Below are 14,335 nucleotides of genomic sequence, written 5' to 3' on the forward strand. Positions count from 1 at the left end.
TCATCATATAAGTACCATTCACACTTATAGCAGCTACCATACTGGCAGTTCCCGCATTATTCGTTGCTATGCAAGTAAAATTTCCCTGGTGATGACCGTGGATAGGGTTCAATGTTAAAAGGCTTGTTCTTCCTCCAACATTCAAAATGTCTACACTATCAGATGCTAAAAGGGGCCTGTCATTAAAAATCCATTGGAAGGTAACTGGCAAATCGCCTTTACGTAGCACGCAGTTAGCCTGAGCGAGGTCACCTTCGTTAAATGTTTCTGAGCCAAAGTCTATTGGTAAAATCTGGGGTGGTTCTGTAAGTGAAAATCAAAGGATTCAGTTATTTTACATGGTACTATACAATGCAATACTACTATAAATTAAGGGGACAACTACAGTACAGCACTTCAAAAGTATTGAGGATGGAACTAAAAGGACATAATGCCTATCGTCATCCTAAAGATGCACATTCTCGGCATTCTAATACCCTAGTGAATGAAGTACCATTGACTTTTAGTTCTGCAGCATACTGCGCAGTTCCGGCAGCATTTGTGACCTCACAAATGTATATGCCCTGGTGACGAGCTTCCACGCTACTAATGGAGAGAAGACTGTTTCGAGAACCGAGATTCACGATTCGCACATCCTCCGAAGGAGAAATAAGAGTCCCTCGCAACAGCCACAGAAATGTCATTGGCAAATCACCTTTACGAGCCATGCAGCTCGCCTGCACTGCATCACCCTCGTACACCTCAAAGTCACCAAAAGTCACTGGTATTATCATAGGTGGTTCTGTAAGTTTAATATAGCTTTGTTGTAAAAAAAAGCAGTAAGCTGTGTTAAACAGAATACCGTGAAACCTAGCTAAACATCTACCACACACACACACAGACAGACATTAATATTTTATAGCATATAAACATGTAAAACTTCATGTACTGCATATCTAATGTTTACATACACTCAAAATTTGACACTTTACATAAATGCATACATACATATACAGTATGGTATAAAACAGCATATACAATACATACAGAGCACAAATACATTGAATGAGTAGTAAATCATACCATTAATTACACCACTTGTTACAGAATCATTTTTTTTTGTGTTTTTCACATGACTACATTGTAAATATTTAGCAAGTGTGGCAATTTATATAATGACTTTAAAAAAAATTACTAATAAAGGCAATTCTAAATTCTAAACAGTGTAACAACCTAGTAAATTCAAATAACTATTATCTTAAAATTGTAGAATGCTGTAATTTTCTAGTCATCTCCAAAAATACCTAAATATTTTGCGTTGAAGTTTAATTACATGAAACTACCACAGAGTATTTTCATAAGAAAGTAATCACTAATGTACTATAAATGCATGTCTACTATTAGTTACAAAATAAGAGCACACTGTCCTAATGTAGAAATGCTATGCAACCAGTATTAAGCCCTGTCCACACGATCGAGCATGCCCGACGGGCAAACGGTGATACCAGGCCACAATAGTTAGTAAGAATGAGGGTTAATGACGTCAGAAGCGGGAAAATCACAGACCAGGATCTGGCATCATACAGTGTTGCCCGATCCCTGCCTTTAGTTTTCCCGCTTCTGACGTCATCAACCCTCATTTTCACTAAGTATTGTGGACTGGTATCACTCTTTGCCTGTCGGGCATGCTCGATCGCGTGGACAGGGCTTTAGTAGCTTTCTGTGAATGCAATCTGTGTAAGTGGAGTTATCACGAATCATTCAGTCACTGCTTTTAACAAGCAATGCATTCCCCGCACCAAAAGAACCACACGTAATACTACAGAATTATCAGCCAAACAAAGATTCTACCTACCAAACATTTGGTCAACACTACTCAGACCATTCTTAAAGAATTTTAACCCTTGACAAAGTTATCTCCAGTGAAAGCTTTAACCGGTGTTTGCTGTGTTTCTCGAATCATGATGATAGGTGCATACCGTGCTTTGTTTTGCAGCAGTCAAAACAGGTAAGTTAAGTTGTCTTTTTCCTAATGCATCACAGGGCATACGAGATTTATCACATTCATCACATTTATTAGTTTCATTCTGTCCTGATTATAAGTATCCCACCTATATACGGTAGTTCATATCAACCCTTGCTGTGGGGCTGCCAGTCCTAGAATGCGTGTCCCACATAAGGTGGGGCAATCATGGAAGAATAAACAAGCCATTGCTAGCAGCTTCATGCCATAGATTAAGTCTCATTCTACACAAGCAATGTACACATCCGTTGTGTTCAAATAATCAAAATATCAAAGATGAAGAATATATATATTTCATTCCTTCAGTGCCTGTTCTTTTTAGGTACTAGGCTGATAATAAAGCCACCAAACAGACCGGAAATAGCATAGACATAAAACTACCACCAATCAGCTTTAGCGACTGCAAATGGCTGACACTAAATTGAGGAGCAATAATAAAGAAAAATAATTTAGTGAAATAAGTGGTTTTAATATTTAACAGTAGATAGGTAGAACTTTAGTGGCTGTGATTCCATATGATTATGTTGGAAGATTCCTACCGGGCAGATTTCCCCAAATATCCCCAAAGGATATATGCGAATATTGTATACATTTCTTTATAAAACCAACAAGAATATTATTGAAAATGTTAGGAAAAATACTTTACCTAAAATATGAATATGGATAAAATACTCATATAAGCGTCTGAACAAATTCACTACTGTCTTACTATAGCCCTTGATAACAAAAAAAAAGATTTGGTAACCTTCATGTGCCCTAAAATAATGAATGTAACTTGCATGACTACAAAATGTTTGTTTAATAGTAAACAGTCACTTAAAATATAAAAAAAAGTGTAGAAAAATATCCAATCTATGTGAGCTAAAGAGTAGGAAAATGTTAATAAATAAGTTGCTTATCCATTTAACTTGTAAAAGTTCTTTTGTACAATTCCTTGAAAGAGAAAAGAATACTGCAAGAAGTATTTATACTGAATTTTGCAGCACATAAAATATAATTCTGCTGTTACCACTCGTATATTCAGGATGATCAAGCATACACACACTCAATTAAACAGACACGAAAATGTCTCTTGTGTACGTACAAATAAGTCTTCAGCTGTGAACTGTAAACGTCAATTCCGTGGCATATTCTACCAGTCCTAAAATGACAGCAATTTGTACAGAACTAGAAACCACTTGAAGGATATGTCATTTATTTTTGTTACAGTATTCTATAGTATAGAGTACTTTACTAAGTAGAAAGAAGGCATAATGAGAATCTGCATACAGTACAGAGTCGTTAAGACAGATATTGAGACAAAAACATTGCACAGAAATCATCGACTTCTGACTTTAGAATTCATAAGCAAAACCTAACAAATGCTCTAAATTGTCTAGAAACTATGGTGTTTAATAAATAGAACAATAAAAGGAGAATGAAATAATAAAAGAGAGAGAGAGAGAGAGAGAGAGAGAGAGAGAGAGAGAGAGAGAGAGAGAGAGAGAGAGAGAGAGTGGTTCTAAGCATATAGTCAATATCTATAGATTCTTCCAACTTGCGAGTTTACTTGCGTGATTTTACACTTTTTCATCTTAACCATTCATCTTTATATATCTGTTTGGGAAGAGAATCTTCGTACAAAATATACTGTATGTGTACAGAAAACTTGAGCACAGAATTTGAACCCAATAACCCAAAGTGGTTTGTTAATAATGAAACAACTATAGGTCATGAACATACAGTTGTTTGAAATTCGGTAAATGTGCTACCAAAAATTTAATTTTTTTTTGTTCTCAATTGGATATATATATATATATATATATATATATATATATATATATATATATATATGTGTGATATATATATAATATATATATATATATACATTATATATATATAGTATATATATACTTATATATATATATATATATATATATATATATATATATATATATATATATATATATATATATATATATATATATATATATATATATATATATATATATATATATATATATATATATATATATATATATATAATAAGCATATAAATATCTTTATTAAAAGGATTTTCTTGTCATTGTTGATTCTATTAAATGCGTAATAACCGACCTTAACTTCTAATTCACTCGTACTTAACCAAGCTAAGTGAACTTCCATTGAACATCACAACAAAAGGGAAGGACAGGAAGATGTCTATGACTAAAGCATGATATAATACAGCATTACTATACACAGCAGAAAAAAAGTTGCACAATCATAACACTGCACTATTTAAGAGGGAGGACGATTTATATGGCTTTTAGATCTAATTATGGTACCATTTGGCTATGTCTCACCATACAACAACTGACCGGGATTCTCGTTCCTCGGAGAACTTCTGTTAAAACTGGGTTCAGTAATCAATTGGAGAAATGTATATTCTGATGCTGATAACAGTACTATTCATGGAAATAAACATGTAAAACCCAAAAAAATTAACCACAGGATTTGGTATACATGCGCAATACTGGGAAATGGAAGAACACAACAGTTCTGTACCCTGAACGATTAATTCTGCGTCTAACTTGCTACTTCCGGCTCGATTTAATACCGTGCATCCGTAAATCCCCCTATGGAAATCACTGAGTGGCTCAATAGTCAAGATGCTTGTCCTGTCTCCAAAATAATTAACTTTGCGTGTGTCATCGGAATGCAGCGGGTCACCGTTAAAAGTCCACGTGATAGTAAGAGGCAAACCTCCCCGGACAACAACGCAAGTAGCCGTTGCGATGCCTCCTTCAAATAAATCCATGTCACCAAAGTTGAAAGGCATGATGACGGGAGGGTCTGAATTTTGAAGACACAATGTGAGAATGATTACTTGCACGATTTTGTTGGACATTCATTAAGTTAATGTAAGAAAATTTGAAGGTGTTTCAAAAATATTTTTTGGGGAAAGGGAGAAACTTCATGAATGTTAGAGCTGATGAAATACAGTAGTTAGGAGATATCAAGGACTACAAGAGATTAATTAGAGTGCATTCAATATCTAATAAAGAATAAGAAGCATATCCCTGATCACTTTAAAGCCATTTATAATGAGTACCATGAACGGCTAGAGAAGCTGAGGACCTGTCCTCCCCAGCTAGGTTTGACGCCACGCAAGTGTATTCTCCTGAATGTCCGTGAGTGACATGTTCGATTGAGAGGATGCTTGACCGAGCCCCCAACTTGACAGTACTGACACCCATTATATGTGAAACTTCTCTACCGTGAAAGTACCATCTTATGGTTAAGGGTGTGTCACCATCGGTCACATAGCAAACTATCTGCGTGTCCTTCCCAGACGTTATCTCTCCCTCGAAGGAAAATGGTCGGATTCTCGGCGGGTCTGTAAATCATATCATGTTTCCTCTCTTTAATGGTCATAGAAATAAACAACACATCAGGTCAAATGTTTCAATACATACCGTCAAAGTCCATATTCTAAAAAGAAAGCTTTGATGGAGAGAGCCTTCCCTAAACTCACTTCAGTCTGACAGATTTACCTTGTAAACACAAGGCATCAGACACTGGCAAAACTACAAACACCGCTCTGTCTTACAGTAGACATTTCCTTTACATAGTATTGTTTAAATACCTGTATAACAATACAGTCAAATGAAAGGAGTAGAAAATCACACGGCAGTTTAAGTGTAAATTCTCGGACTTATGCCACTTTCCGGGATGACACAAGAATGATATATCAATACTTCTAAAAGAAGTACAGCCTACTTTTCTACATATACAGTATGTACTTCATATCACTGTGATACAACCACACTGTTGAACATATGAACATTTAAGAACAGAGTTAAAAGCTTCGAGCTGCCCCTGCAACAGACTTTAAACAAATCATATCAACTGTTGTACGAATGTCTATACAAACAAAACAAAAGCAGCTCAGTGCCATACTTTATTCATGGTCAATAAAAAGATGCACAAATTTTATGGGTTATAATTTTGTGGATATTCTTGAATTATTCTACTAAAAATGATAATTTATGCAAATAAAAATCCTATCTAAAGTATTTCTTACCTCTAGTCATAAGAAGACCAATTTCAAATTTCCATCTAAGTCAACTGATCATACACCCTTACACAGAGGGATATAAATAATTTGTTAATAATTTCCAATATGATTCAGCTTAACCACAGTAGAATAGCTTGATTTTACTACTCACATAACACTTCCAGATCAGACAATACTGAACTTATTCTCTTACATACTGTACAGTACTACATTTTATATCTCTATAGTATTTTAACTTTATATTTAACTGTCTACTGATAGTCAATTCTTTTTAGCGAGACAGATTTACACCGACTCGCAGGGTGCCCTTTTAGCTCGGAAAAGTTTCCTGATCGCTGATTGGCTGGTCAAGATCATTCTAACCAATCAGGTAGCAGGAAACTTTTTTTGAGCTAAAAGGGCACAGCTGAGAGTCAGTGCAATTGCGATTCATTAAAAAAAAATTGAGTATAATTGTATTACGTTGCATACATTCTTTTACCTGCATGCACAATAAACTTATCACTTTGCTCAAAACAGTTGCAGTGGCAGCTCAATTCTCCAACTTATTTCATATCTAGGGCATTACGTATCAGTATTATATTAGACATTAATTTATAACATCAAATGAGAAATGCTACAGTAAATGATAAGAAAGACAATTGTTGTGTAGATTTTTCATATTACATAGTTGAAATGCAAACATTAAAGAAAGAACTCTAGTGAAGGAATATGCAAAAATTTTGTGGAGAGATGATAATCAAGAGTATAGACTTTAAAGATGTAATGTTAATCATGCTACTCATAAATTATATCTTGTCTGTAATAATGTTGTATATAAGAGTTAGAGAAACAGTAAATAATTTAGATAATCCACCTTTATCCAATAATAATCGATTTGTTATATGATATCCAAATGTATGGGATATCTAATATAAAAAAGGGAATACATGATAAATTTCATACTAGAATTTTTTGTCTGCCACTTATTATACTCTGTCTATAATATGCTCCAATTTCACAGCTCAATCTATCATAACAAAAAAGTAACCAAGAATCATTATTTTTTCATTTGACTAAACCAATATGATTGTTCCTCACTTTCGTGTGGAGAAAGAAGACGATTAGTTAAACTAACATAGGTCTACAAAATCTGTTGGGTGTGATTCTCTTTAATTACGGCGTGCCCATTTAAAGATAATCTGTTCAACCTTATTATCACTTTCACTGCAGACTTAACTTCTAAATGTCCGCCTATACTTTCACATGCAACAAATAATTTTAGTTGGCTTCATTCCTTGCTAAGAAATGTTTTTTTTAGTTTCTTCTTTCCATATATTGCCTAATACGTTTAAGTAACTAGTAACCAATCATTTTGAAGCCTTAAGTAAAACAAAATTCAAATACGTTAAGGCAACCTTACCACTAAAGGCCTGAAAATTTTCCAAAAAACATCCAAAAAACCAACATTCATATACAAATAGAAAAAGTTTCTTTAATCTGTTCTTATGAAAAATTCTCATCTATTATGCATATTAATCAAATGGAAAATATCATATAAGATATACGTCTTTACATCAATAATTAAGTTGGTATGATTGCATACTCCATATTTTCATTTATGGTATCAACGCACAACGTGAAAATTTTGAACAAAATTGTGAATACGCATAAAAGGGTAACAGATTAATAGCTAGCGAACTGGAAAAAGGGGTGAGGAGGAGGAATTTTTGCTAAGGATTTTGCAACTGAAGGTTTTATACAAATAAATAAACCAAGCAAGCAATAAGAACATCTACTTATATCTCCCATTCAGATTATGGGCAAGAGCCAGAATTTAGAGGTCTATTTTAAGAGTTACCATGAACAACTAGAGTTGCGCTGTAGCGGTCTTCTCCTGCGCGGTTGTTCGCTACGCATGTGTAATCACCTGCGTGAGCATGTGTCACATGCTCAATGCTCAAAATACTGGATTTACTCCCCAATTTCATTGTGTTTACTCCCATTACATGGGACACTTCCTGACCATGGAAGTACCATGAAATATGTAGGGGAGCATCACCATGAATGACATAGCAGGTGAGCTGAGTGTCAGAACCAGACAGAAGCTCCGGTTCGAATTCAAAAGGCCGAATCTGCGGTGGTTCTGGAAACGGGGTTCAAAAATGCAAGAGTGAAGAATATGGCAACTGTAAAAGGTATAAAAAAAAAATCAAGAGGCGGCTTCTACCCAAACGTTTAAAAATAGGAAATCTGTATTCGGTGGCTGGAATACATCCTCGGATTTATATCTACAGCTAAAATACAAGAGTAGAGTAAAAATGCTGTAAAAATTAAACAGGCATTTATGCAGTCTTCCTATCCTTCCCTTTTCTCACGATTTTGTGGGTATCTTATCAAACGTCATGGCAGACTTTCAACCTTTCTATGCTCTACTACCAAATACACCAGATATTGTTTTCACTTCCGTAATTCTTCATCTACATTTCGATACTTCGGATATCAAGCTGCACTCATGAGGCGAACACTCGTGGCGACAAATGAGTGCAGCATAACCATTATTGCGTCGAATTCCAGAGACAATTTCCAAAGAAGAGGCAAAGGGGCAAAATAATTCTGTATAAAAAGCAAAGCTAAATCTTTAAAAACGGTTACAAACACAAAGAAGCCCACAACATATAAATGCTGTAGAGAGAAAACGAAAAATATCTAAACCATTTCTGAACCACGTACATTGTGGATAGAAACAGGCTAAGGTATGGGATCGCAATAAAACGAAGCCAGAGCTCAAAGACAGTTTCAAACAAATCAGCAATCGGCAAAAATCATGAATCACTCCTTTATAAATCCTGATACGAAGTGACAGCTCAGATTATGTTTTGCTGAAAAAAAAAATTACGTAAAGGACTTGGGAATTAGCGAACAGGGCGTATTTTTTTTTTTTTGCTGCAGGTTAAGGATGGGTTAACTTAAATACAAAAAATATATATATATATAGTATGTAGAGATCTTCACAAAATTTCATCAAACATATTCTACAACAGAGAGTCATGCGTTTAAATGCTACATAACAGCTAGTCATTCAAATACAAAGAGGACTGCTATTTTCTAGTTTTATATAAAAAACCAACACGAATACTGATCTTTTGTATTATCTGTAGGGAATTCACAATTTGCTTTTTTAAAACTGTCAACTGATAATCTCATTTCATTAATAAATTCGAGCCCCTGAAAATGCAAATACTACATAAACAAACCTTGTTTTTCCAAAACATTATGTCAGGCAATACAATTACTCTTTATAAAGTCTGTTTAAGTGTCAATATTTTAATGCTGTTTTTTTAAAAGATGCAGCGAGTGATATTTTACATATGTCACAATGACTCTAGCATCATGAAATCTATATTACTATATTAATGAGTGGATAATTTTCCTCTTGATCACATTTGGAGAACAAATGGGCCAAATTTCTTTTGATTAACATGTACATAACAGATGATGCATAACAAAAATGAGTAGGGTACTGAGTCTAAGAGGTGTGGAATACTGGAATTCAAAGTGTCTTTAAAGATGCAATATATCAAATATTTATAGAATATTTATATGGAAAATAGATGAGAAATAAAATCGATAGAATCAAGGTGTAAAAAGAGAATTAAGAGAAGTGCAGTAAAGGGTTTATATAATAATTTGAATAAAAAATGACAGTTTAAGAAGTGTGTATGGGGATAGAATAAGAAGTATTGCTATCATACAAATTCCCCTAAAAATATGTGATGGCGAAAGAAAGGGAAAGAGCAGGTAAATGACTGCATACTGTTCAGATAATTATATGAAGGAAGAAACTATGTTAGTGTGGACAGGCAAGTAGTCATTTGCATTCAATTAGAATCTATGGATATATTGCAAGCATGTAAACTTGTATTAGCACATCATCACTAACCACAGGAAAATAATCTCTGCTATACATTTCAAAATTTCTAAATTCCTGTAATTACAAGAAACCTGAACAATATCCATTTGTATTTTAAAAGTTCATAGTATCCTCAACATTATGAAATGAACACAAGTACTATCAAGAGAAGCTGTAGAGTATAATAAAGAAACAAAAAACTATGCACCAAAATTATTTAAGAGTTCCACAAGCAGTTAATTCAACAGCAAGCATAATACAGTACATAATCTTCTAAAGCGACTGTTACAGTCAGCCCAATGGCAGTCATACCATTGACCCAAAGCGTTTCAGTATGATTGGTTCGACCAGCATGGTTCGAGGCCAAGCATGTGTACGATCCACGGTGTTCAGAGCCAGCTTGGTCAATACTCAAAATAGACGTCCTCTCGCCCACTCGCTGTGTAAAAATGCCAAGCTTGGGGCGAACCTCCTCCCCGTGGAGGGTCCAACGTATGTCAATTGGGGAATCCCCTTCTCCTACCACGCAGATAACTTGCACAAGGCTTCCAGCTTTTATGTGCTCCTCAAATTGGAAGGGGATGATGCGAGGTGGGACTGACAAAAATGTGAAACAAATCGTTCTCATTATTTACGCACTACAAATACTCTACAGTACTTGCATGATGTAAGACCCAACAGACCTAACAATCAAAGTCATAGGTTTGACATTCATACTTCTGTGATCGAAATAACTACTTCCACCATATGTTCAATGGATATAATCTACAGCGGATGCTTTACAGTGAGGCCCAATCTACCTAAACATGTTTGAGTGCAATCCTTGAGATTGATTGTTCCTGCAAGAAGGAATCTCCTTGAATACATAGGATTAGTGATGAACTAGGTACAAACAAAAACACAGAAAGCTAATTAATAAAAAGCAGAAGATAAAAGATGCATTCAACAACTAAAATCCTGTACATTATAAAAAATACCTAGGACAGTCAGTGTAACACTGTGTTTGGCTTGGCCAGCACGGTTGGTGGCAACGCAAGTGTATTCTCCGGAGTGATGTTGGCTCAAGCTAGGAATGGCCAGCATTGACGTTCTCGAGTTAACAGGGGTTACTGTGGCGCCATCAAGGCTTTTCGTACTGAGGCTAATGCCATCTCTAAGCCAGTACAATGTTATGGGATCGTCGCCAGATAGCAACGTGCAAAGTACTTGAATAGATACGCCTTCAAAATTTTCGGGAGGTATCATAAAGGGCATGATGACAGGAATTGCTGGGGGAAAAATATAGCAAGATTGTTTTTGAGAAACGTTCTGCTAAAATCATGTTAGTTTCCCTTAAAAAATAATGGTACTGGGAAGTTAATCAAGATTCAAAATTTTATCTGCAAAAAGAACATCACAACACCACACTACTGTACTTGCAATCAGTAATATCAATATATACTTATACTTAAAGGATTGTGTACCCCGGGACAATGAAACGTTTATAAATTATGGGATGAGCAAATGCACGTATCATAGTAATTCAGCCTTTTAACCTTGTGAACACAGACTGATAATACAGACATCCCCAACCTATCCTTTGATCATGATGCTTTACCAGACGAAAAATAAAATCAGAAGAGACTTCGAGCTACGATTTCTTACTCTCCTTCTAAGACTCGGATATCTATAAATTCAAAAGCCCACCAAATCAAAATTACCAATTGCCTTATACTGCACATTACTACTTCTTACAACCTTCCAAGTCCTTCATGTTGCTTCTCTTTCAAACCTAGTTAAATGTTGACGTCTACCCTTAAACTAAAAAAAATCCACTTTTCTTTCCTTGCAATTGTCCTTACCCTCTAATGTAGTATTGGGATAATATGGCCGTGTATGTCAATACTACCTTTTGGATAGATCACATTCTTCGTCTTTCAGTTTTCCCTTCGTCTTTCAGTTTTCTCATCGCCAGATGATGGTGCACAGGCTACCCATGCTCCAGATTATGATTTTGTTCTTATTTTATAAGCTTAAAAGCCACTCATGAATGGCAGAGACAAGGGACAGTGCCATTGCCTTATCAAGTAGGACAATGCCCTAGAGACTGACCATATTACAATGATCAGCGGCCAAGCCCGCTCTCCACCCAAGCTAAGACCAAGTAGGGCCAGGCTATGGCTGCTGATGACTCAGCAGATAGACCTATAGGCTCCCAAATCCCCCCATCCTTAGCTCACAAGGATGGTGAGGTTGCAGCGACCAATGAAACTAACGAGTTTGGCCGGGACTCGAACCCCAGTCTGGCGTTCACAAGTCAGGGACATTACCACATCGGCTGCCAGGGTTGTTCAAGGGGTTTATTACTGAGCAATCATGATCCACATTCTCTTTTGTCACATGACGGGGTAAAAGCGTTATCTGATTAACTGTTGTACTTCCCTCTCAGCTCCTCTTTAGATGGATTGTATTTTGTTAAAATCTGTTCACATTAAGTCATAAAGAGAATTCTCTTTTAACTTAAGGGAAAAACCAGAGTGAGTGAGGCAGTTTATGACGCTGGGTATTACCAAACTTGCAAGAATTGATGATAATGATCTTCATAAACTTTTTACTGGTTTTGCTTTGCTTATCTGAACTTAAATGACAAATGAGCCACTAAGCAAAGTTGGCAATACTATCCTAACATAACACAAAAGTTTAAAGATTATCCGGACCTTAATCTTGTTTTAGATTATTTAATCTATATAGATAAAGCTATTTCGGATGGCGCTCTGGCGAATTTTGTTGATAAACGTAAAGAACGACTGGGCTCCTTTATGGTTAGAGCAGTATCCGATGCAAAAATCCAATTTACAGTGATTAATTCTATATTGGGGACCACATTAAATCAAGATAGGATAGATAATGTGGTAGTTGTAGTTCAGGTTACCTCCACAACACAATCACATTATGAGGTCATTTTTTCACAAGCCTCCTTTTTCACCGTAGCACCTAATGGTGATGTCTTCTCAAGATTCTGTTTATAATACTCATAGTGAGTTATTTCCTAACAATAGTAGGCCATCAGGGTTTCTCTCTTACCAGTATCTATAGAATTCTTTAATCTAATCAAAGAGCACAGTGATGGTCCTTCCCTGGGGATCCCATTAGGGGGAATTCTCTCTCACTTTCATCAGGTTTGGGAAACCCTTCAACGAAATCCTTTGGTCCTTTCTATGGTAAAGGAAGGTTATCAACATAAAAACATTCGTTGTAAGTTTAAACTTTTGAAGTTCCACCAATTCAACTGCCTTACTAGGAAGAACACTCAGCAGCTTGGTCACAGCTGGAATAAAACTTCTAGAATACTGTATAGTATTGAGCCTTATGATGGAGAAGGCAAGACTGTTAGAATTACCTACATACCTTGCATTACGAGATAGATGATACAGTCTGAGATTTGAACGTAAAGAAATGGTAGAGTTATGAAACATTTTATGCAATATGCATAAAGAACTAACTGAACAATAGTTCAATAGATTAATATCTAGATCAGGAATAAGAAATGTAATAGACCGCAAGTTCTTGTCCAACAAATTAATATGCGATTCAGCAGCTGAAGACCAAACAGGAGAACAATACTCGAAACAAGGCAAAATGAAAGAATTAAAACACTTTTTCAGAACAGATTGATAACTGAAAATCTTAAGAGTCTTTCTCGATAAGCCATCTACTTAAGCTAAATTTTTGTGTAATTGAAGAAGAAATAGACCGAGTGTGGTTCTCAAAAGTAAATTTGCCATCAAGAATCCCACCCAAAATTTTAAAAGATTTATATAGAGTTAGAGAAACTTTGTCAATACTGAGATCTGGATGTTAAGGAGCCACTGTCCTTGACCTACTTACAATCATACTTAAGAGTTTTGTTAGTGTTCAACTACATGCCCCATAATTTGCACCATGCACTGATTTTAGCTCGATCTCTAATAAGGGATTCAGCAACCTCAGATCTACATTCAGGAATGGAATTGTAGCCAAGAGAGTAGCATCATCTGCATTTGCAACAAGCTCGTTTCCTTATCATATGTATATAGTATGAAAAGTAATGGGCCAAGAGCACTACCCTGAGGAAGACCAGGTGTCACATTACAGATGTTTTTATGTCATTTGTTATTGAGGAACCTTAGGTGGTTAGAATAGCTTATTGTAATCTAGATGTAGTTTTAAAATATTTAAAGAGCTCTTATTTTGAAGCTATGGAGGAACTTTCTTTTAAAGATCTCATAGTTCAAATTTGATTTCCTTTAGCTATAACATCAGCCAAAGGTATAAGTGAATTACAATTTCTTTCCAATAACGTAGGTTTGGTCAGGAGAAATAGATTCTATCCCTTTTACCTACCATCAAGGCTAAAAATTATTTCATGCAAAAGTTTTCATTC

At 35.5% G+C, this 14,335-nt stretch overlaps 1 protein-coding gene across 19 annotated transcripts in view; it reads right to left on the minus strand.

The window, feature by feature from the left end:
* Dscam1 (Down syndrome cell adhesion molecule 1) overlaps positions 1-14,335 on the minus strand; it is a 236,095-nt gene that overhangs the window by 90,057 nt on the left and 131,703 nt on the right. Inside the window, exon 9 of one of the 19 annotated variants that reach the window (XM_068367985.1) lies at positions 16-303. The exons of 17 other annotated variants lie outside the window; for them this stretch is intronic. In XM_068367985.1, coding sequence (XP_068224086.1) covers positions 16-303 — 288 coding nt within the window. Of the gene's footprint in view, positions 1-15; positions 304-5,075; positions 5,361-14,335 lie in introns of all 19 variants that reach the window. One more of the 19 variants, XM_068367987.1, reaches the window with a different exon arrangement.

Source organism: Palaemon carinicauda, unplaced genomic scaffold, assembly GCF_036898095.1.
Source record: "Palaemon carinicauda isolate YSFRI2023 unplaced genomic scaffold, ASM3689809v2 scaffold134, whole genome shotgun sequence".
Classification (NCBI taxonomy): domain Eukaryota; kingdom Metazoa; phylum Arthropoda; class Malacostraca; order Decapoda; family Palaemonidae; genus Palaemon; species Palaemon carinicauda.